The 22,023-nt window shown below is 38.8% G+C and overlaps 2 protein-coding genes across 4 annotated transcripts; both read right to left on the reverse strand.

Annotated features, from left to right (window-relative positions):
• Positions 1–5,002: 5,002 nt before the first annotated feature.
• On the reverse strand, positions 5,003–13,027 carry zdhhc23a (zDHHC palmitoyltransferase 23a). 3 transcript variants are annotated; one of them, XM_088088178.1, is made up of 5 exons: positions 12,374–13,026; positions 11,305–11,432; positions 9,772–10,404; positions 6,585–6,752; positions 5,003–5,982 (listed from the first exon to the last, which is right to left on the reverse strand). In XM_088088178.1, exons 2-5 carry the CDS (start codon positions 11,421–11,423, stop codon positions 5,709–5,711), a joined length of 1,194 nt encoding a protein of 397 aa, XP_087944304.1. In that variant the 5' UTR covers positions 11,424–11,432; positions 12,374–13,026; the 3' UTR covers positions 5,003–5,708. The 3 variants fall into 3 exon arrangements, with proteins under 3 accessions (XP_087944304.1, XP_087944305.1, XP_042355046.2); XM_088088179.1 differs by having other exon boundaries at positions 11,305–11,458; XM_042499112.2 differs by lacking the exon at positions 11,305–11,432 and having other exon boundaries at positions 12,374–13,027.
• A 2,709-nt stretch (positions 13,028–15,736) lies between these two features.
• LOC121952431 (V-type proton ATPase catalytic subunit A-like) lies at positions 15,737–21,723 on the reverse strand. The gene is made up of 14 exons (XM_042499107.2): positions 21,626–21,723; positions 20,177–20,305; positions 19,841–20,055; positions 19,624–19,761; positions 19,388–19,539; positions 19,065–19,227; positions 18,754–18,862; positions 18,217–18,339; positions 18,018–18,132; positions 17,771–17,834; positions 17,441–17,644; positions 17,211–17,305; positions 16,590–16,761; positions 15,737–16,483 (listed from the first exon to the last, which is right to left on the reverse strand). The coding sequence occupies exons 1-14, from the start codon at positions 21,705–21,707 to the stop codon at positions 16,391–16,393; spliced, it is 1,854 nt and encodes a 617-aa protein (XP_042355041.1). The 5' UTR covers positions 21,708–21,723; the 3' UTR covers positions 15,737–16,390.
• Between the last annotated feature and the right edge of the window lie 300 nt (positions 21,724–22,023).

Below are 22,023 nucleotides of genomic sequence, written 5' to 3' on the forward strand. Positions count from 1 at the left end.
CTCACAACCCTTTATATAGTGGAGACTGAGATTACCTGTTCCCTCCCAGCAGTCACACACACACACACACACACACACACATACACTCACAAAAACCCTGGAACTGGGATGGGTTCAGACATGTGAAGCTTCAGAAAAACACACAGTACATTCTCATAGCCGCAAAGTAAGCTTTTAGCCCTGCCAGGGCACATTTCAACCAACTGTGTGAGAGGGGAACACACGCAGGAGAAACTACATAACCTGAATAAGAAGTGGGTTGAGATTATATCATAAGTGCAGTTTCATTTGGCAGCCTCCTGTTTGTGAGCATACGCTGTAAAAAAAATTAAAAACAAACTAACACAGTAACCAATGGTGGTAAACAAAGCAGAGGCTGCTCTCCAGTGCTTTCTGTGGCCGAGACCACAGAATCAAATTCATCCGTCAGCAGTTGTGATAGTTAAACACAGAGACAACAGATTGGATTGTGGTGAACTGAACTGCTTTCCAGGGAAACCTTAGTGTCTCTTTTATGGGATTTAAGTCTGTAAAAACTTTACCTTCCTCTATCATCTTGTGAACGACTGACATGACTGAAAATGATTACTTATTGTGTATGCAGCTTGTGCCTCTCTCACAGTAAATACGGTAACTGCACAGTCTGACCTTTAGTAGCTTCTTTGGAGCTTTTGATCATATCACATGATCTTCATCAGCAGATGGAGCTGGAAGAGTTGAGTAAAATGATGTGCAATTTTATTGATAAAGAACATGTGAAAAGCCCCAGAGCAGATATTAAATCGACCTAAAGGTATCAGTCAAGAATAAACTTAGAATTATTAACATGTACATCAGCGTATTACTGCCTTGCCAAAAAAAACAACTAATCAGTATCATATAAAAATGTGAAAAGTTTGTTGTTAAAAAGAGATTTTTTTTAACATTATAACAAGATGTTTTATTTATCATGTTATATTATGAAACATTTCACTTTAAAACAAGAGTGATCATAAAACTTCACGAAGCACTATGATTAATAAATACATTATTATGTTTGAACATGAAACGTTTCACATCAAAACAAGATAATTAGTATATTATTTGTCATGATTATAGGTTCTGAGTTATACTGTGGATTTTGTTTTTTGGGTTTTGTTATAAAACAGTTTTTAATATTTCTCCATGTGTCAAAAAGAAACCTACACAAGCCCCCAAATCAGACATCCATCAGCACTGTCCTCATAACAAACAGGGTTATTTACATGGAGATGCCAATACTCATATACTCTTCATTGACAGCCTTTCCGGCACAATTATGTTTGCATGTAATTCTGATCTTCTTATCACTTTCGTGTTTGTGCTCTGGACTCTATGTCAGATCTTTTCTTTTCGCTGCACAGATCAAGATAGATAGATCCAGGAGTGATGATGGGGTGAATTAGGATATTGGGTTGCAGATCAGGCAGATACATGCCACAGTACATATATTCCTTCGACCTACATACCTTGCCAGTTTGAACAGGTGTGCCATTTGCCCTGAAAAAACAAATATTTAATGTAATGTTGTGCCAGACAAGTATTATAAACTTATATGTTATATGAGGACAGACTCATACAAAAAACGGCAGTTGCAGAAATGTACATAGTGCACATTTACCAGCAGTAAAATTGTAAGAACCAGTGCAGCCAGAAATGTACTAAATTCTTTAATGTACATCTAGACAATAGGTTGATTTTATTATTTAAGCACCATGCAAATATGGGGTGAAATGAGTTCATACGATGTTGGAAAAATGGGAAAAATTACTTATGCCTATACACATTTCACACATTATTCCAAGATTGTACCTCCACTGTGTGCTTATAGTTACACCAAGCATACATATAGGCACTTGTTACATATTTATAACAATTTAGTGAGGCTGATAGTGGAAAATAGCCCCTTCTTGATTGACCTAATAAGCAGAATTAGAGTTGATATTGGATTGTATTTCACTGCCTGCTTTTCTTTGTGAGCAGTTTTTCCTCCAGTTTGACATTATTCCTGTTCTTTTCACCAAGCTGTCAGTCTTTTTTTTGTTACTTGTTATTACAGCTTGAATTATATAGTTTGAATGCATCATCTTGAAACCTATAACCTTGGCTCAGCACCCAAAAAAAAGTAAAAATAAATTCATCCACTTAGTTTGACTTTCTATGAAAAGCAATCTTCTCATTTACCTGCTTGGACTGTAAATAAAACTGTAAATCATTGCAGAGTGAACAGCTCATTGCCTGAAGCAGCACAGGATACATTTTTTACTGTGTGCCAAGGAACCCCGTGACAGCAGGCATGCTCACACACTGCACAAGAACACAGTATACAGTACATACTGTACATTCAGTGAGGGCAAAGGGGGGGGAAATGATGTTAATATAATAACAGGAATGAAGTTTGAAATCAGGGCATGGAAAAAATGAAGGTTACAGGGCATGGATTCTTAAAAGTCAAGAGAGGTTGTGGGAGGTTAATGTGCTGGATCTGCTTTTTACATCACAAGATCACTTATGGATTAAGTTGATATATTGGTCTGAGGATGGCGCTATAGAGGAGAGCTGATGGAGTGACCCAAAGTGAAAGAGTTTGCCTTTGGGCTTCGTCTTGAACAGCGTGGGTGTGTTAAGTTTTCATTCACAGGGTAAACCTGAATCTCTGCGAAACTGAAAAAGGGACCAGATCTTATTTATCTACTGCAGGATTTTACTTAGAAACAAGCCATCTTATTACATATTGACTATATTTGACTATTATGTCAAATGTCTTTACACTCCACAGAGAGAGGAAAGTAACGAAAGGTATTACAACTGCTGGAATTTAAATTACGGGAATTCATTATTCACAGAATGATCATTTGGAAATCAATTACTCACCCTGTGTTACATTGAAATCTGTGAAGAAAACTTTTGAGTGTTTTTCTATCTGAGAAGTTCAAAAGCATTCATCCTTGCCTGAGACTGTTTATGAGGAAGTGTTTTGAATAGTAAGGTTTTAGTGAAAATGTGTGTGTTCAGGAAGTACTAACTATACAGCTGGATGAATATGACTTGGATTATACTGCACAAGTTGACCGAGAATTTGAAAATGGATGTTTTTATGCATTTTTGATGCTCTTAAACTTGCCCCCCCCCCCATGATTTCAATTCATCAAGAGTTTCTGGCTTCTTCATTAACCATGGAGGCGTCCAGAAAAACACTTTTTTCTTGTTCAACATAACATGGGGTGATTGATTGGTACACAAATGGTTATTTTGTGGGTGAAGTGTCCCTTTAAATGACCTCTTTGCAGCAGGTGAACATCAATACATCAGATGGACACTAATGCTTATACTACACACCTGAAATCAACAGTGGTGGAGGGAGGCAAGAAGGAGAGAGTTTGCTGAAAGATAATCAGCATTATGTGGTAGAAATGCACAGAAGGTGGCGCCAGAGGGAAGACAACGCTCCGGAGCCACCAGCATGGAGGTGATGGGTTGATAGAGTTGATAGACTGAGTAATTTAGAGGAAGAAATGTATTGATTTAAACAGCTTGATCGATTGCTCCACCCAGGCATTATGAGATAATGGGAAATAATGGAAAGAGTATGGAGTGACAGTCTAGACATTATAGGAGAGTGCGTACACTGTTCAGTTTGCTGTTTATTCTCTACAAGAGTGAAAGCTTTACTGATAGGCCTACACATTAAATGTTGTACATTAAGATGGTGGACAGGACTGTGGCGATCAGATTAATATAAATAATGTAACTGACCATTTACAGAAACAATCCCTGCATGTCTTAAAGGAACAGTTCACCCCAAAATCAAAGATACATATCTTTCAATATCTCAATGTAGGATATTTTGGTGTGAGCTGCTGAGTGTTGACGATATTGGCTGTAAGTCTGCCTTCTCTCAGTTACTCTTCTTGTGGTGCCCCCAAAAAATACATTTGAAAATCTCAACAGCAGTGTCTCTTTCCAGAAATAATGGCCCAGTTACTAAAGATAATCCACACACCTTGATGTCAGCAGTTTCATGTAGGAACTATTTTCTGTCTACAGAGCTACACACGGCAACCGTATCACCGCGCAGTAGGAAGCGTGCCTGTACTTCTAGCTCACCATCACTGACATTACAGCTCAGTTGAGGAGGATGCCATTAATTGAAGTAAATACTTCCTAAATTAAACTGCTCACAACAAGGTCTGTGGACTATCTTGAGTAACGGGGTCATGATTTCTGGACAGAGGCATTTCTGCTGAGTTTTTAAAAAAATACTTTTCTTTCTTTCACTTTTAGCACCACAAGCCAAGTGCCATCTAGGTCAATTATATTTGAGATAAGGCAGACATCTCTACAACAGATCTCTTCAACACTAGGCATCTCACACCAAAGCGATTTAGAGTGATAAATAGCACTACAGGTAAGATGAAGTATGTACTTTTTTTGTGTGTGGGGGGACTGTCCCTTTAAAAAGTGCAGTTCTGGACAGTGTAAGCACCACTTGCTCTGTAAGACAGCAATGGACAAAAAACACGACGTTAAAAAAATCAATAACACGGAGCACTGCTGAGAAGTATATTGAGTAAATACAGATAGCATCAGTCATAACAGTAAAGATGACTGAAGCTGCTCCAGGAAGTTTATGAGTGTGCACCCACCACTGACTCACAGGGGTCAGATGCAGTGCTCGAGTCTGTGTCTGTGCCAGTCTATCGTGTCTGTTTTTTATTCCATCTAATAAAGCTGAATAAAGAGTCTGAAATCAGGTTTTATGAGAAGTGCTGGGATGGGATGTGTTTTGTTCCCCTGGTTTTCTGTGGGATTTCTCCCAGTTTGACTCCACAGGGCGACACCTAAAGGCAGATAATATATTTTACATCCATCTAGCACTTTTGTTTTCTAAGTGTGACTGTTTGCGCCTCACAGAGAGCTGTTGTTCCTCTTTTACATGAAGCCCACAGAGTCTCTCATTTATTACAAGATTTTTATTGCATTATTATTTTTTAATTGGCATGCAGTCAACAATTCTTTGAGACAGCATACGTGATTTTCACATTCCGCAGGTAGAGAACATACAGTATATACAGTAATATGGCAGTGTTTGCAGCCGCATGCCTGTATGTTATTTCCTTGAATAAATAACAATAATCAGTGTGTAGTTTTTTAAGCAGTCAACATTAGCACTTTGATATTCCCCTGTGACTTATTTTACACTTAAAATAGTCTTTAAACCCTTGAAACCTGAGCAAACTGGCATGATTTCTTTCAAAAACATGGAAGGGAGGCAACCCAAAAATGAGCAAGAAACAAGTAAATAAAGTTTAAAAAACATCACCTAAAAGTTACTAAAAAAGGGCAAGTTAAAAAAAAACACAAAATAATGAACTTGGAAGAATTGTTTAAAGTAACAATCTAGAATAATTTTAAATGTATAATTATTACAATTATAATAATCTAGACATTTTTCCCAAGTTTTTAAAAAATAATTTTCTAAATTTAATTATTTCTTGCAGTTTGCAGGGATTTTTGCAGGAATTATGTCTAGGCTGAAGTTTCAAAGGGTTTATGCGTTGTATTAAGAGGCTGGAATGCAACAAACATCTAAAGACATCATCTGATATATCCTAAGAAATACATGAAATGTAATTCTTCACGCATGCTGTTTTAACAGTCTGTTATCATGATATTAGTACAAAGTGAAACTAGACCAAGTCAGTGAGGCTGGAGCGAGAAGACACCGAAGCATCTGCCATGGTGAGGAACTCAACCCAGTTCTGACAGAAGCCACGTGAATACTCTCCTGTGTCAACGACAAGCCCCCACAGGCGTCTCTGTCCTGTTTTGTTCCTCAGAGCCAGCTGAGCCTCCCGCTCTGTCACATTAAAGCTGATGTTCAGTACTTGTACCACCAACAGGTAAAACAGCCCACCTGTGACAATGCTGCTGTACCAGGCACATGTGAAGCAAAGAGCAAGGCTGTAAAGATAACAAAAGAGGAAATGTAACATTATTGAAATATAGTATAATGTTTGATATGTGTTTGGAAGTAAAGCATTATGAACTTTATTTTAACTGGCCAGTTCCATCCTGACAGCTGATCACTGTATTTAAGTGTTTGTAATACTTCTGCCTCATGACTATAAACCTGTTGTTTCATTTTTGTGAACATGGTTTAAGTTGATCAGCTAATGAGTGTTAACCAAACCTTATTGGTTTTAAATATGACACAATACGAGGCAAACAAGTGGGAAAATTGTAATGCTTAAAATGTGTATGCATGCATGCATGCACACCTTGCCAGAAGTGTATTTTCTGCTCATTCTAGTTGTCTGGGACAAAATAGACAAAATACTAGTTTTGAGATTTTTTTGTGAAATATTGTCACAAAATTTGAACAACTTCTATAAAAAAGTTGCTGAAAGTAGAAATGACTAGTAAAAAGAGCCAGGAATCAACCAGGAAAGTTTGAATATGAAATACGTTTTGATATTACTTTCAAGAACCTTTAAAATTTTACAATCTTATCTACTCTTACATTTTGTTTTACAGTGACCTGAGACAGATAAGGAGCGTTGTACCTGGTCTGACTGTAGACGCCAGGGCAGTAGAGCAGAGCCGTCATCAGATACTGTCGAGGACAGAGGCTGCAGAGCACCAAACTGATCCCATACAGAGAGGTCGACACGAACACAGCGAGGGTGAAAAGGAAACCACGATGGTTTGCCTGTCCGACACAGCTGTTTATCCTACAACAACTCAACACATTCAGACATAACAGACACACAACACAACAAACCAGTTTAGAGATTAAAGCAGTAAAGTAAAATCATTCAAGACCAAGATTTAAAGTGTTTCAAGCCTACATTAAAATTACTTTTATATTTTTCCTGGCCATATTTAAAAAGCTGTTAAAGCCTGGTTCAGTGATGGCCTTGACCCCCTGGTTGCACTGGTGGTGGTGAGTACTTGGGTTGCTTGTACCCTGGTATACCTGCTTGTAGGTCTAGTTTAACCCTTTGAAAACTAGAGAAACATCACTTTTTTTGTGACGCTTTCAGATGACTATGGGAAGTATATAAACCCTTGAACCCAAAGCAAATTGATGTGTTTTCTTTCAAAAACACTGGGAGAAGGCAGAGAACAACTTGGTTATAAATGTTTCACAAATTGCAAGAAATTAGTAGTTTAAGAAAAAAGCACCTTTAAAGCTGGGAAAAAAGTAACAACAACAACAAAAAGCTATGGGAAAACTATATTTATTATTATCATAATTTCACATTTAAAATTATTTTACAAAATGATTAGAATTTTTTCAGTGGTATTTCAGGTAATTTCTGTGTTGATGTTTTACATTTTTAATATTATTAGTTTTAAACTTTTATTAATTATTAATTATTTTATTTATTCACTAATATTCTGGTAGTTTCCTTGTATCTATTCATTTAATTTCTTGCTAATATTTGGGTCGTTTCTTCTTTTATTGCTAATAGCTTTCTTCCCATGCTTTTGAAAGAAGAAAGAAGAAATCTAGCCAATATGTTCATGTTTCAGAGGGTTAAAAGTGCATTTTATTAATGCTCGTTTCCAAATTATATTTTTAAATTGTATCTATTATTTGAAATTTCTTTTTTAGCATTTCTGAATTTTATTTCAACGAATTATTTTTATTTCCGGTTATTTTTAACCTGTGGGTATTAATTTACCTTGTTTTTTTTCTTTTTAAACTTTTTTCGCCTTTTCTGTACCTCCTGAGATGCCATAGCTCCCTCTGTCTGGCCCTCACAGTGCTGTCTTACATTGCTGGGGGTAAGTTGTGTTGAAAATGCTGCTTTCCTGTGAGTAATGAACAATTTACGTTGTAGTCTTTGGTGAATATTGTTTACTGTCCATGTTGTAACGTTAGCCAGCTGTTTTTGTGTTGTATTGACCGCTAATAAAAGTTTTGTAGACGTTTTTATTTTACTTTTTTTTTTAGCGCCATTTGTATTACTGCCGGCCTGTGTCATGTCATGTGACCAACTAGCGCCGCAGTTTGTTTTTTTTTTTTTTTTAACTCCCACTGCCACTTCCTGGTGTAAAATGCTGTTATTTTGCATGTGTAGGAGCAGAGTCGCGGCTGTAAATGTCCAGGGGGCAAGTCATTTGCCACATTGTCGCTTCAGGTATGTGTTTTAGCTTGTTAAATGCATAGACATGTAAAAAATTCCTCTGCTTGCGTCTCTGTTTAGTCTCTACTCCATGCGCACTTGTATACTGTGTCCACTAGGTGTCAGTGTTTTGAATAGTTTTTCTCAGTTTTGAGGACATTAATTGTTTTAACTTTAATTAAATTTTATCCAGTAAATTCCAACAGTTCTTGGCTACTAATGTATAGTGTAATGTAAAATTAATGTAGCTGCATTTGAAGGAGAAAATGTAATCACATAGTGCACATAGTGTAGACATAAGGCAGAAGAGGCAGCTAATGTGCCATATTGTCTTCTTCAGTAGAAAATAAATGCTGGGAAATTATTTATTTTACTGCCCCTATTCATATTCATTACATACGCAATATTCAGACTAGCAGCAAACCACTCTTTGATTTGTGGTGAAGTAATGGTATCCTGAATAGAGATGCCTCTGCCTCTGTGTGCATTTTAGAGCATTTAAGTCCCTGTATGTGTATCCCACTGGCTAGTAATTGCTGCCGCTCTGAAATCTGTTAATATGGCAGTTTAACACTGTAAGCTCTGTCAGCACTGTTGTCATTGTTAGCACTGTGCATGGTGTTAGCTGCCGGCTTAGCCAACTCCATATTGAGAGCCATGTGCAGACAATCTTTGAGTCATAGATTTTATTTCTGAATGTGGTATAAAGCTCCAAGATGGTTTTGCTGTGAACCGTTTTCTTGTCTTCCCATCTTTGGAAGAAAATAGATTACAATTGTTAGAGTAATGTCTAGTCGTGCATGCTATACACCTATGGAAAAGTGGGAAAATCATTTGTTGAAATTACCCTTTATTGGCTGATTTATCTTCATTTAATTGAAAAATTGGCTGTTAGTTGACCATTATGAGTGTGTCTGCTTGTAGATGTCAAGTCCCGACAAATTCAGGTAGTTAGGTTTCTACTTGGTATTATAAGTGCGCACTTGACAGAGTGTAACTAAACTGTATAAAGTGCCCCAGGCATGAGGAGTCTGTAGGCCAGCTAGGAAGCTAACTTTGCCATGGTTCCCTTGTCAAAAAGACTATGGGATTTTTCCATTGGATTTTGAATTATTGCAGGAAATAAGCTCTGTGGTGAACAAGGGTTTATAATATTTACACATTATGTTTTGCAAGGTAATCTTTACAAATTCACCACTTTTAGGATTTTTGAAGCCTAAATGCAATCACCAGAAGAAAAAAGCTATTTCTAGACTAAAACAAACTACTCTTTGGTCACCCATTCAAAAAACCCATTGACTTTAAGACAAGGAAACTGGAGGTGCTGCAGCGCTAATTCATATCCGAGTTTTTTGAGTCATTACTGGAGTTCTCTATAGCTCATACTAGTTATTTTAAATCTTTCCTAGTTTCTCTACTGTGTAACAAAACCAGAACAAAATAGGAGATTTTTGGAATCTTTGCTGAAGACTTGACTATTGATGTAATTACAGAGCAGAAATCTAATCCATCTTCAGATTTGGATTATCTGTTGTTACTGGACAATAACAGAAAGGCATAACTGACTTAGATGTGCATGAAATGCCATACAAGAAATATTATGTTATATTCAACCCACCAGATGCAGTGGTGGTCCAGACGGAGGACACAGGACCCGCAGGTACGACAGTGTCCGGCCCTCGGGGGTCGCATTATTTTGCACACAGGACACCTGCTCCATTTTGCGGTCAGGGCCTCTTTAGTTGTTTGCAGCTCTGCAGCAGTCCCTGAGGAGGATGCTGATTGGATACATCCATTCAGGTGTGTGGAGTCCTTGTTGTTCTCCTGGCTGTGACTGCGTGCTTCATGTAAGGAGGTGGTCACAAATCCTGGGCCTCTCTTGGTGTGAATAAGAGAGACGATAGTGACAATCACCCCAAACGTCACAGTGAACACCTGCGGCTGGCTGACACCCCCACGAGGAAAAATCTCTGTGATGAAGAGATAATACATGTAGAACAGAGAGAAGAGAGCAAGAGTGAGGAAGAAGAGGGTGCGTCTCTTTTTTCGATGCGTGGCATAGTAGTACCACAGCACCAGGCCGGGCAGAGCTGTCAGGATGGTGATACCCAGCAGGTAGTGCAGCGCTGCAACCCGCAGCAGGACAGGTAGCAGAACCAGGGCCGGGACCATGGAGATCTCCAGTTTGTCTATTATGGCCCCGAGCACAGGAGACTGGCATCCACCTTTACGTGGTCTGTCTTTCAGCCACCTGCAGAGAACAGTGGTCATCAAGTCATGATTACAAACATTTGTAATTATGATGTACTTTACTTTTTCAAATACAAGTTATACAGTATAGGTTACATTAATTCTGTAGTGGCGTAATAAGAAGGATGTTCTTAGGAGGTTCTTGACTTTTTTCAGGTGTCAGACAAGCAGTGAGGGCCCAACTATTTCTGCATCTGTCTGTGTGTATTACTGAGTAACAAGTAATTTCTTAACTTGATAAAGCAAACATTTATTAAGGAATAGGCAACCTGCAAGTGCAACAAAAACTGAAATAATAAGGGCTTGAAATCTAGATTTTACTGTAACTGAGGGCCCCTTTACAAGACAGGGCCTCAAGATTGGTGTCACATTTAATATTAGGGAAAATAGGAAATATTCACTTTTATTCTGACTTTTTGATAAGATTGATACCACTCCAGTGTTTGTCAGTTAGTTATAGTCTGTGTAGTACCTAGTAGTAAGGAGACAGTTAGCTTAGCTTAGCACAAAGACTGCAGAAAACAGGTAACCTGGCCCTGGCTATGGAAGGTAACAAAATGTGCCCACCAGCAAATCTGAGGCTTACTAATAAACACATTATATTTCTTTAATATGTGTAAAAAGGGGTGATTTGCCATTTCACCTGGGGGTTAAAGAGTAGGGCTGTCCCCATTCATCGTGTTGACTGGCTGTAGCTTCATATTTTACTGACAGAGTGCCATCAGTCTTTTTTATCATTAAGAAATTGTTACCTATATTAGAATTTAAAAAGAAGATACTGAGCTTTTCTTACTACAAAGGTGCTACTTCTAGTGAATAATATTCAAATCCTCTAGGCTTATTTTGCTTTCCAGATTTAAGTATTGGTATTCAGTACTGACCCTTTTCCTCAAGCTCATACCTGTTAAAGGTTTCATCCAGATCTTCACAGTCACAGCAACATCCGTACTGGTCGATATCACACTCACAGCAACACATAGGGTCATCTGGCTCTGGAGGCTTTAACTTCTCCCATTTCATAATGGCTGGCTAAAGACGACTTTGAAGTTAATGAGCTGTCATTTCAACACAAAAGGCCATCACTTTAAAACTATGAACTACACAGTAATACCACATTGATGTTGGGGAAATTTAAAAAGTATGTAACTTACTGCTGCATATGGAAAAGTATAAGCTACCACATGCAATAACAAACCTCAAAACAAAATCAGTTTTATTGTATTTTTTAATGGACGGGCAATGTTCTGCAGTAAGTGTCTAAACATGCACTCACTGTATACACATAAACGCACAAATACTTGTTTACATTTGAAATGGAGACCACGTTTTGGACCATCACGTGTAGTTCACGTAGAGTTATTTGTAGTTCCAAAGGTTCCATCACATACACACACATGTATACACACACATACATATAAACACACATCTCACCCTAGTAACTGACAATACAGTATTAGGCCTAAACGTGTTGCTGCAGCTTATACTGACTCGACCTTTACCTTTGACTTACTACAAGACTCTCTATCTGTAATAAAAAATTAATAATTTCCTAAATCAGAGGATTCTCAGTCCCCAAGAGCTTCTAATGTAATTTGTTGAAACAAGGCCACTGTGTCCACAGGGACAAACTATCTGGGCCAGCAAACTCAAGTCCTCAACACTCAGAGATGTACTTGAGTTATTGTCAGTGTGGATTATTATTTTATTTTGTCACATAGTGACGGATCCAGATCTATGCAAACAATAAACAGAAGAAATATTAAACATTGAAGGACAAAATGTGTGTTTTGATCAGCTTTTGATTGTTTTGTCATTTCTTAATTTAGCAGTTTTTAATGACTTTGGATCAGACTGCATTCATGATCACTGTTATTCACCAACAGTTACTTATTTAGCTCTTTAAGTTTTCAAGTTGTGGTAATATTTTATAATACACAAAGCCAAGACAAATTTTTCCTCTCTTCACTTACCGTTTTTGTCCGCAACAAAAATACAAAACCATCAACGCAGGTGGGCCGAATGTCAGATTGACTCTCTCCAGGTAAAGCTTATGTGGTCCTCAGCAAACGATGAAGACAACAATGATTAGAGATGAACACTTGTCAGCAAGCTCCTTCTGTGAATTACTGACGGCAAAAAAATGAAAACAGCAGCCTACTTTCTCATCAGTCATTTGTGTTGAAAAAAGAAAATTGGCACGTCTCTGCTGTGGCGCTGCTGCGGCGACACCATATCAGTGCAGAGAGATGGTTTTCATTTCTTGGATTCCCACGGTGGAAGTGTCCCAACAGCAGGCAACTTGGATTCCTCCTGACAAGTGGCTTGATATTGTGTTGCATCTGCCAGCTCACTTTTCGCCAGACTCTCCTCCTCGCGTTTCACTAAATAGTTCACTCGTAGTAGTTAACTTGTTCTCTTGCATAGCCTACTTCTTCTGATTTACAGCTTCTCTTGGTTAAACTTTGAACACAGGCATGCTTGGTAAATATAGGTGCTACCTCAGCTGGTGAAGGCAGGCAGAGAGCCAGTCTTTTAATGCCTCGCTCCACAGCTGACAGGCTATGTTGAGGTGTTCAAAAGCTGTAACAGCAGCCCTGACAATCCACACTGAGCGGGACGATATGAGAAACATGACAGGCACTCATAGATGAGAGAGTGAGCAATGATCCACAGGGCAGCCCCACCCTCTGAGATCAGTTTCCTCCCATAAGCAACCTGACCTTGCTGCTCGCGCACAGAAAACTCTGGAAGAGCGTGTGTGTGTATGTGTGTGTGTGATCAGAGGGAAAACCAGGGGGACTCCGGCCTTTCAATACATCACACTTTATTTGACATTTGTAACAATACTGAAAAGTGACAGTGTTATTGGTAATCTCTGTAGGGAAGTTTTCTTTTCTCTCACCCCCCTGCAGAGGGTTAGAGCACAGGGTCAAATCCAGACCAGCTCCCCTGCAGGTGGTAGGAATTTAGATTCAGATTCTTGCTTGTGAACACTTAAGCAGAGTGGCTTGTTTGCCATCACAAGCTTAAATTCTTTCACTATTCCAGTGTTATTCAAAACAAAATGATGCATTTGTTTGCAACAGTCAGCTGATGATAGGAAATTCCAAAAATATGGAAGCTAATTGGAAAAAATGCAGTGGGAAAATGCAGCTTTTAAAAATGGTCCCTCAGAGGCGACAGTTCAGAGAGCTGGGAGAGCACACTGGCGTCTGGAGGATGAGCAGGTTTCAAACACACAGAAGCCGGGGGAATAAGTGAAACACAGCTGCAATAGTTTGATGATATTAAAGACATGACAGTCAACAATTACAAAAAAGTGTACTCTTAGAGTTCACTTAATGCTCTGTCAATGTGTTCTTCACTCATATGTTGCCCATTCGCCATCACAAACCGAAGAATGAGAGAAAGAGAGGGCTTTGTAGTCTACAGGCTGCTCCAGTATATCCTGAGATCAAACCTCTTAATGTCCGCACCACTGTGGATGGACTGAATCAATGCAGAGCAAAGATGCTGCTCTTGCTCCTGCGGGTTATGCTTCCATTAGTCTTGATGGAGCCCGGAGCCCGAGATAGCGGCTCTAATCTATTTTGGAGGAGTTAATGCTGCGAGTCAGGCTGAACCAAGAGTACATGCTGAAGATGACATCTCAGCAAACTATGACAGATGCTTTACTCACAGCGAACAAAGCATAGCGAGAGGATGTAGCGAACGTGTCATGTTTGATTCCCTCTTCTCTTTCCCGTATGCTTCATATCCATGCACATGTCTGAGGGACATTGCCTGAGTTCCAGTTTAAAGGCCTTGAAATCTTTTTCATCAATAAGTTTATTAGTGTGAGTAATGGGGTGTAATATGAATATCCAGTGTTCAAACAGTTATGGGTCTTAGTAGATTGTCATATTTCTTGTTTTGTCTGTGTGCTTCTGAACGATTTTAGACGGGCAGGGCTCTCTGAAAATAGCTGATGTCGTGTACGCTTGTGCACAAGCAAAATTTAGCAATATTTGGAAAAAAAAGTACGATGACAGTTGAGGTTTTTTGCTCAGTCAGATCTGATCAAACCACATCCACACAGTCCTGATGAAACAGCTTTTTTAAGGGTTTTGTGTTAAACCCTTAAAACATTTATGAGAATGTTGCTTCCAAAACTTTAACTTTGATTGTTGCACATTTAGTAAACAAAAATTGTAAGATTTGAAAAAATGTTTGCAGAGTTGCTAATTATTTGTGGTCCTCGAGCTGTTAGTTTAGGGATTTCAAAATGACCAGATGTGTCAAGGTAAGTTTTAGGCAATAAACTATAAAATTTTGCACTAAATGTTTAGAATACTGGTATTTGCATTTGACGTAACAGCACAAGCAAAAGAAAACGTGGGTGTTTTGGGCTCAAATATTTCCCTCAGTCCAAAACATGATATACTATAGCTTTAATGAAGTGTAGATACAGGTAGACAGATGCATAATATATTATAGTGTCATACAGTGTTTCTTCTTCAGAGCAGCTTAAAATACATTTATGAGAACATTAAGTTTAAAGAGGTTAGTTAATCTAAAACAGCATTTTCCCAGCAGTCATCCTGCAGCATTTAACATGTGTGCCACCTAGAGGTGAAAGTCTCTCACTGGACATCTGTGCGCTCTCCAGTTACAGCAGTCAAAAGTTGATTCTCACACTCTTGTTCAGCTATTCAGAAGGTAAAAAAGATTAAACAGACTTTATATCAGTCTCCCTTTCCTTTCACTGGAGGGCAAATAAGTTATTTGAAGATCATTATTTGTAATTGATTGTATTTATCCTTTGCTTTAAAGAGGCCTTTCAGAGAAGCAAAATTTGCCTTGTAAATTACAATTTCCAACCAGGAAAATCTACATTTTTAAAGTAATTGTTTACTTCCCCCAAACATGATTAATAAAATCTTCTTCACACAATGAACAGAAGTCACTTACTGTCAAGGAGTGTTAAACAGTGTCTTTTGTTTGATGTTACTGACATTGAACTTGAAACAAGATAAAATTAGAATTACCGGCTCGCAGTTGCATGCGTCTGCGAACCAGTCAAGTTGCAGTTACAGTTTACATCCATATCTGTCCAGATTTAGGTGACTAATACTTCAAATATAGATGCTGCTGAAGAAGAAGCACCACCAAATTTAAATCAATAAATTCTTGAGTCAAAGTGGAAGTTTGTGCCAAATTTGAAGTAATTCTCTCAAGGCGTTCTTGAGATATCCTGTTCATGAGAATGGGACTGGCAACCCGAAAACATAATGCCTCTAGCCATGGCTGTCACCACTCTGGAGGTATTAAGAAAAACTAAGAAAAAACAGAACTTTAGTTGTTTCTTTACATTTATTTCAGGAGACAACAACAACCACAAATATAATAGTGAGACAACACAACTCCTAACAGACTCATTCATTCACATTTTTTGCACATAATATCAAGTATATTGTCCACAACATGAGCATCACACATTAGAGGTAAGAGTTGGAAGAATGTCTTTAACCCCCTGATATACAGTAACGCAGTGCTTCTGTCCCTTTGCCCATGTGAGTGTTCCCATTTGATTAATTATCTGTTTTGATCACTGTCACATCTGGGGGAAAGAAACATCTCTTTCCACTCTTTGTTGCAGCTATCGGTTGAGTGCAAGTACAGCACCTGATTGGGGCCCACTGATTTTGACCACAGCATGATGATGTAGTGATTTATAAGTGCTATGCTGAGGGCTGACTGAAGGTGTTGCTACATCTGTTGTACTTTCAGAGTTTTTTAAGGGACTCCAGTATTGTGTTTTTGAAGTAGATGACTCAAAAACCCAACTAAAAGAAATGGAAATTTGTGCAGGAATGTTTAAGGGGACGTAAACACAGAGGAATAAAAGAGACAGAGGCAGACACTCAGGACAAGGGCCATACAATCTGCACTATGTTGCACTGCACTGGGGTTTGAATATTTGGGAGAGGGCCTGAGATGAAGAAAACTCATTCCTCCAGGGTTCGGAAGGAGTTCTGCATGTCCTCCAGCAGCTGGGCGAAGTCTGCTTTAATCTTAGCCTCGCCATCCTTAACAGGGTCCTAAAGAATCCAGAGAATAAGTTATTTATCTTGACTGACACAAACATATAAAGACAAACATACAGGATTATCACCCCCACACACAAAACAAATAACAGTCTTGTACCTTGAACTTCATGGAGCTGATTTTGTACAGGATTTCTCCCATGTGCTCCCTGATCATGGCCCAGGTGATTTTGTTGTCACTCTGTGCTGTGGACTCGACCGCGTGCCGGGCCATGTCGTAAAAAGAGATCATGTTTGAGAGGATGCCAACGGTTTTGTAGAAGGGGCAGAACCTGTGTGCAGGGACAGAACAATGTGTGAAGCTCACCGTTTATGTGACTGACAGCTGCTTTAGAGACTCTTCTGCTCAGATTGTTTTTTCTTCTTTTTTTTCATTTATGTGCGGTTTATTCTTGCAAATGCCTCGAGAAGCACTTCAAGGATGAGCTGGAATGTAATTTTTTTCACAGATTATCTGTCTCATATAATACTGTGTGGATATAGTGACGGTTTGAAGAAATATGACAAAAACTTACCTTTATAAATTTTACCAACGACAGCATTAAATATGTTAGAATGTGGGATTTTTTAAAAATTATTTTTCAACTATTATGGAGCAAAAACACAAGCTATGTCATTGTTTCAGGATGAAATTTATACACTGAGTATGAAGGTGGGAGAGCCACTTCAGGCCTGAAAGGAAAAGCTGTGTTTTGTCGTTGATGAGATTTTCTGTCTTCACCTGTCGTAGGGGGTGTAACCATTCTGCTGCAGGAAGTCATCCTTAATGAGCTTTGCAACTTCTAGAGTGATCTTATCCGTCTCTGCAAGAGAAGCCTGTGAACCAAACAATATCATTATGGTCTGTCCACTGTTGTTGAATAACAAAGTAAGTGCGCTAACAATTTAAATGATTAACTGTAGCTCAACAGAATCCTCTGTTTTAAAAAATTCCATCCTAACCGGCCTCACCTTGCCTACAAGCTGCACGATTTCAGCCAGGTCCTCCTCCTCCTGTAGGATCTCCTTGGCTTTTGTACGGAGAGGAACAAACTCAGGGAAATGTTTGTCGTAATATTCGTCCAGAGCTCTTGTGTACTTGCTGTAGCTAATCAGCCAGTTCACTGAGGGGAAGTGTTTTCTCTGAGCCAGCTTCTTGTCCAGTCCCCAGAACACCTGAAAAGAATAAAGCAAAAAAGATTGACACACTCAAAGTGTAACGCTCAACATATATTATAGAAATATTGACAGATTGGATTGTCAAATGTTAGGATCAAGGCTTGAAGAGACAATGCTGCTTACCTGAACAATTCCCAATGTGGCTGAAGTGACAGGGTCTGAGAAATCTCCACCAGGGGGAGACACACTGAGGGGAATGGACAGTATTTAAGGAAAAGTCAGTTTTGTTTTTGATTGGTGGAAATTCTAAATCCTTTTAATGCACCTTATGTAAATTGATTTCAGTTTCATGTATGTGCTGCTGTGTTTCAGCAGAAATTGGAAAAAAAGCACGACATGTTTTTCGCTGCTTCTATGAAAGTTGACTCACGCTCCTACGATGCTGACGCTGCCTTCTCTCTCTGGATTCCCCAGGCACTTCACACGTCCAGCGCGCTCATAGAAGGAGGCGAGCCTGGCGCCCAGGTAAGCAGGATACCCACTGTCTACAGACAACGACATACACAAAATGTCTCACAGTGTCCTCAAATTCATCACAGTGTCCTCAATCAAATCCGTCACAAACTTACCAGCAGGCATCTCAGCTAATCGTCCAGAGATTTCTCTCAGAGCTTCGGCCCATCGAGACGTCGAGTCGGCCATCATGCTCACGTTATAGCCCATATCTCTGAAGTATTCGGACAGTGTGATCCCTGGGGATATAATTTTATTCAATTTACAAAATATGGATAATTTATTTACTAAACAATCCCAAATAAGACCAAAACAAAAGCATTTATTTAATGTTACCTATTACAATGTAATTTCATTTCAGGGCTATGTAAGCACAATGCATTCACTTCAGAAGAAATATTGCCCTGTTTTTCTAAATTAACGAGATTATTATCTCAGCGTTAGGAGAGAAGTTTTCATGGTAACAGTTATTTTATTGTTGTTTTTTCTTGAGATAATAATCTCATAAATTCTTTTTCCCAAGCCAATGCATTATGCCTTAGTAGGTTTACCATTGCTTATAAAGAAATAAGAAGGAAGAAAATTCACTCAATTATATCATAGCATTTAAAATAAACCTTGAGACTGTTCTCTTTCTAATTAATGGCTGGTACCTGTATAAATTGAGGCCTCTCTGGCAGCCACAGGCATGTTGGATGTATTAGCAACCAGTGCTGTTCTCTTCATGATGCTCTCAGTCTTGCCATCGACCTCCATAGTAAGCTGTTGGGAAAGAGCAGCGTTAACATAATAATACACACAATACAATAACATGAACATTGATGCTGTATTTGAGTTTTTTTAAAATATAAACAAATAGTAAAATCATTAATTTTGCTTTATTTGTATATTCTTTTTTAAGCTTAAATATTTGCGAAAATGGACTCAGTAAACAGAAATCACAGATTTTTGTTCTTCCACCCACCTCGGGGAAATCCCGCAGCACTTCAGACATTTCATTTCCACGCTCTCCGCAGCCAACATAGATGATGACGTCACTGTTGGAGTACTTGGACAACGACTGCGAGATCACCGTCTTTCCGCATCCAAAGGCGCCTGGTATAGCTGTAGTACCACCCTGGACACAACTGTACACCACGAAGGTTAAATTTGAAAGTTAAATTTGCAGCCAGCAGATTTGTTCACAGCATAAAATAAGTGGCTCAACACATGTGAAAACTCACTTTGAGTCTTTATAAATGAGTAAAAGCACAAGTTAAAATAGAGGCTTAAATCGCATGGACTCACGGGAAAAGTGCGTCCAGAACTCTCTGACCAGTCAGCAGCGGATGATTAGCAGGTAGCTTCTCTGTGACGGGGCGGATTTGTCGTACAGGCCACACCTGCATCATGGTGAACTTCTCCTTCACGCCTTCAAATTCCAGCTCCAGAACCACATCCTGAATGCAACGAGATCAGAAAATCAGTCTCACTGAATTTTTTTATGCAATAAACGACCACTTTGTTTTTTCACAAACACTCACAGAAATGTCGTAGTTTCCAGGTGGGGCCAGGTAGGTGACGGTGCCTCTGTTGCGAGGTGGGAGCATCAGCTTGTGCTTTATCAAGGAGTTTTCGAAAACCATGCCGTAGATATCGCCACCTGTCACGTGACTGCCGACCTGGAGAGATTATGTCAAAAATAATTCAGAAAAGTTGCAGAGTAAAGACATGTACACCACACTCAGACTGTTTTCTTACCCGAAGACTCTGGCCGGGGGAAAATTCCCATTTGAGGTCTCTATTGAGAGCACCAATGTTTACTCCTCTTGGGATATAGATACTTTGAGTGAGGTCATTGATGTCTTTTAGTGGACGCTGTATACCGTCAAAGATGGAGCCCATGATTCCTGGACCCAGCTCTACAGAGAGGGGCTTCCCCGTCCGCAGGACAGGGTCACCGACAGACACACCAGCTGTAGCAACAAGTTAAGAAAAACAAAACAATCTACTTTGACATCAGTTTGAGAGCTCTAATATGCATGATTTGTTCCACATGTAACGACAGAGGAAGGTCATGTGATGGCAGAAGGATACAAGTCTCCTCGTAGACCTGGATGGTTGCCATGTCTCCCTCTAAACGGATGATTTCTCCCACCAGCTCACTGTGACCTACACGAACCAGCTCGTACATGGCTGCTCCTGACATCGCAGTAGCTGTCACCACTGTTATTTAAAGAATATAGAAATTGACAGAATGAAAGAATGTGTTGGACAAGGAATTAGCTGAAAAACAAACATCCGCAAATTTTTGTTTTTGCAAAACATTGAAAAACAAACTGTATAAATACAGTAATGATCAACGTAATGGCTTAGGAAACATGTAAATAGCCAGGCATATTGTTAAATGTAATTTGCATTTCAGAAAAAATACACACTACAGTGACATTCTTTACTGAGGCAAATCATTGGATGAACATTTATATCATTTTGATTTGAAGGTCTAATGTGTAGGATTTATTGGCATCTAGCAGCTGAAACTACCCCATGTACTAAGAATGTAAGAAAACTATGATGCCCCTATGTGAAAATGCTAAAACCCAGGTCACCCTATCTTTGTTTCAGTGTTTGGTTTGTCCGCTCTGGGCTAAAGTAGAAACATGGTGTCACAACAGGAAGGACTAGAAGAGGAACTGATCCGTATGAAGATATTAACGGCTCATTCTAAGGTAATAAAAACACAATTTTTTATACTAAATGTTTGCCTATATGTCCCCCTAAATCATACACACTGGACCTTTAAAAAAAATAAGAGTTCTTTTTGTTCATATGCTCTATGGAGCAAATGATGCCTTTGCCATTTTTAGATTTGCCCTATGATTTTTAGGGGTCAACCAATGTTGTGTTTTAAGGGCCACTACTAATTGTTAGTACTTAATGAGACCCATAACCGATATTTAGAAGCCATATGCTTTTTCAATAAGAAAGACAACCTGTCTGTCAGTATTTAGAATTTGGAATATAACAAATTCCAAATAATGTTTAATAAAAACTGAAATGTTCAATATCACATACAGCAAGTTCCCAGCAACTTTTTTTATAGTCAAGGGAAAAATTAAATTAAAGATGAATAAGTAAAAATAGCTTGCTGAGGTTTTACAAAGTAAAAGTTACTCCCACTTTCTTTAGACTTTTTTCATTCATTTTATTGGCGATCATTAAAACAGATAATCAGCAAAATGCCAAATATCGTCCCCAATATTCCGCCGGGCCGATAATCTGTCGACCGCTACTTTCCATGAAAACTATCGATTAAACATAAATTCAGTGCTTTAGAGAACTGACACAGTATCACAAGGACATATAAAATGCCCTAATAATTAGCCAGAACAATAATCTGTTGACCCCTGATGATTTTGGTTGACATGGACACAATGTTTTAGCCTTGCCAATCGTTAAGTAGCTGGAAAAAGTGACTCACAGGTTCAGGATCAGATGCTATACAATGCAAATTAGCCATTAGAAGAAAAGAGGAATAAACCAGACCTGGTCCAGAAACACCATGTACATATCCAAACTTGCTTTCCCGGTCCTCATCCTGGATTTTAGGAAGTTGTGAGGTGTCCATCTTGGTAGTTTCTGTCCTGCAAAAATTGGGGAATAATTATAAGGCACAAATTCTTTAACTAGACAAACATTGAATACTGTTTAACTTTCATTTTATGCAGTACATCATCTTAACCAATGATGACTGTATGACAGCCGATTTTGTTTACACACTCTGTGCCCGGCACACCACGATGAAATGGAAATGATTATGAGCAGCATGCCACGATACAGAGTATCTGCACAGTGCTCTCTGCATAATAAATTAAGCCTAACAGTGTAAGGTCACAAGCTAACTTAGCTGAGGCTGCAAACCTTTCATGCATTTCCCTTTAACC

The sequence above is a fragment of the Plectropomus leopardus genome, chromosome 15 (assembly GCF_026936395.1).
Source record: "Plectropomus leopardus strain MGB_pleo_1.0 chromosome 15, ASM2693639v1, whole genome shotgun sequence".
In the NCBI taxonomy this organism is placed as follows: domain Eukaryota; kingdom Metazoa; phylum Chordata; class Actinopteri; order Perciformes; family Serranidae; genus Plectropomus; species Plectropomus leopardus.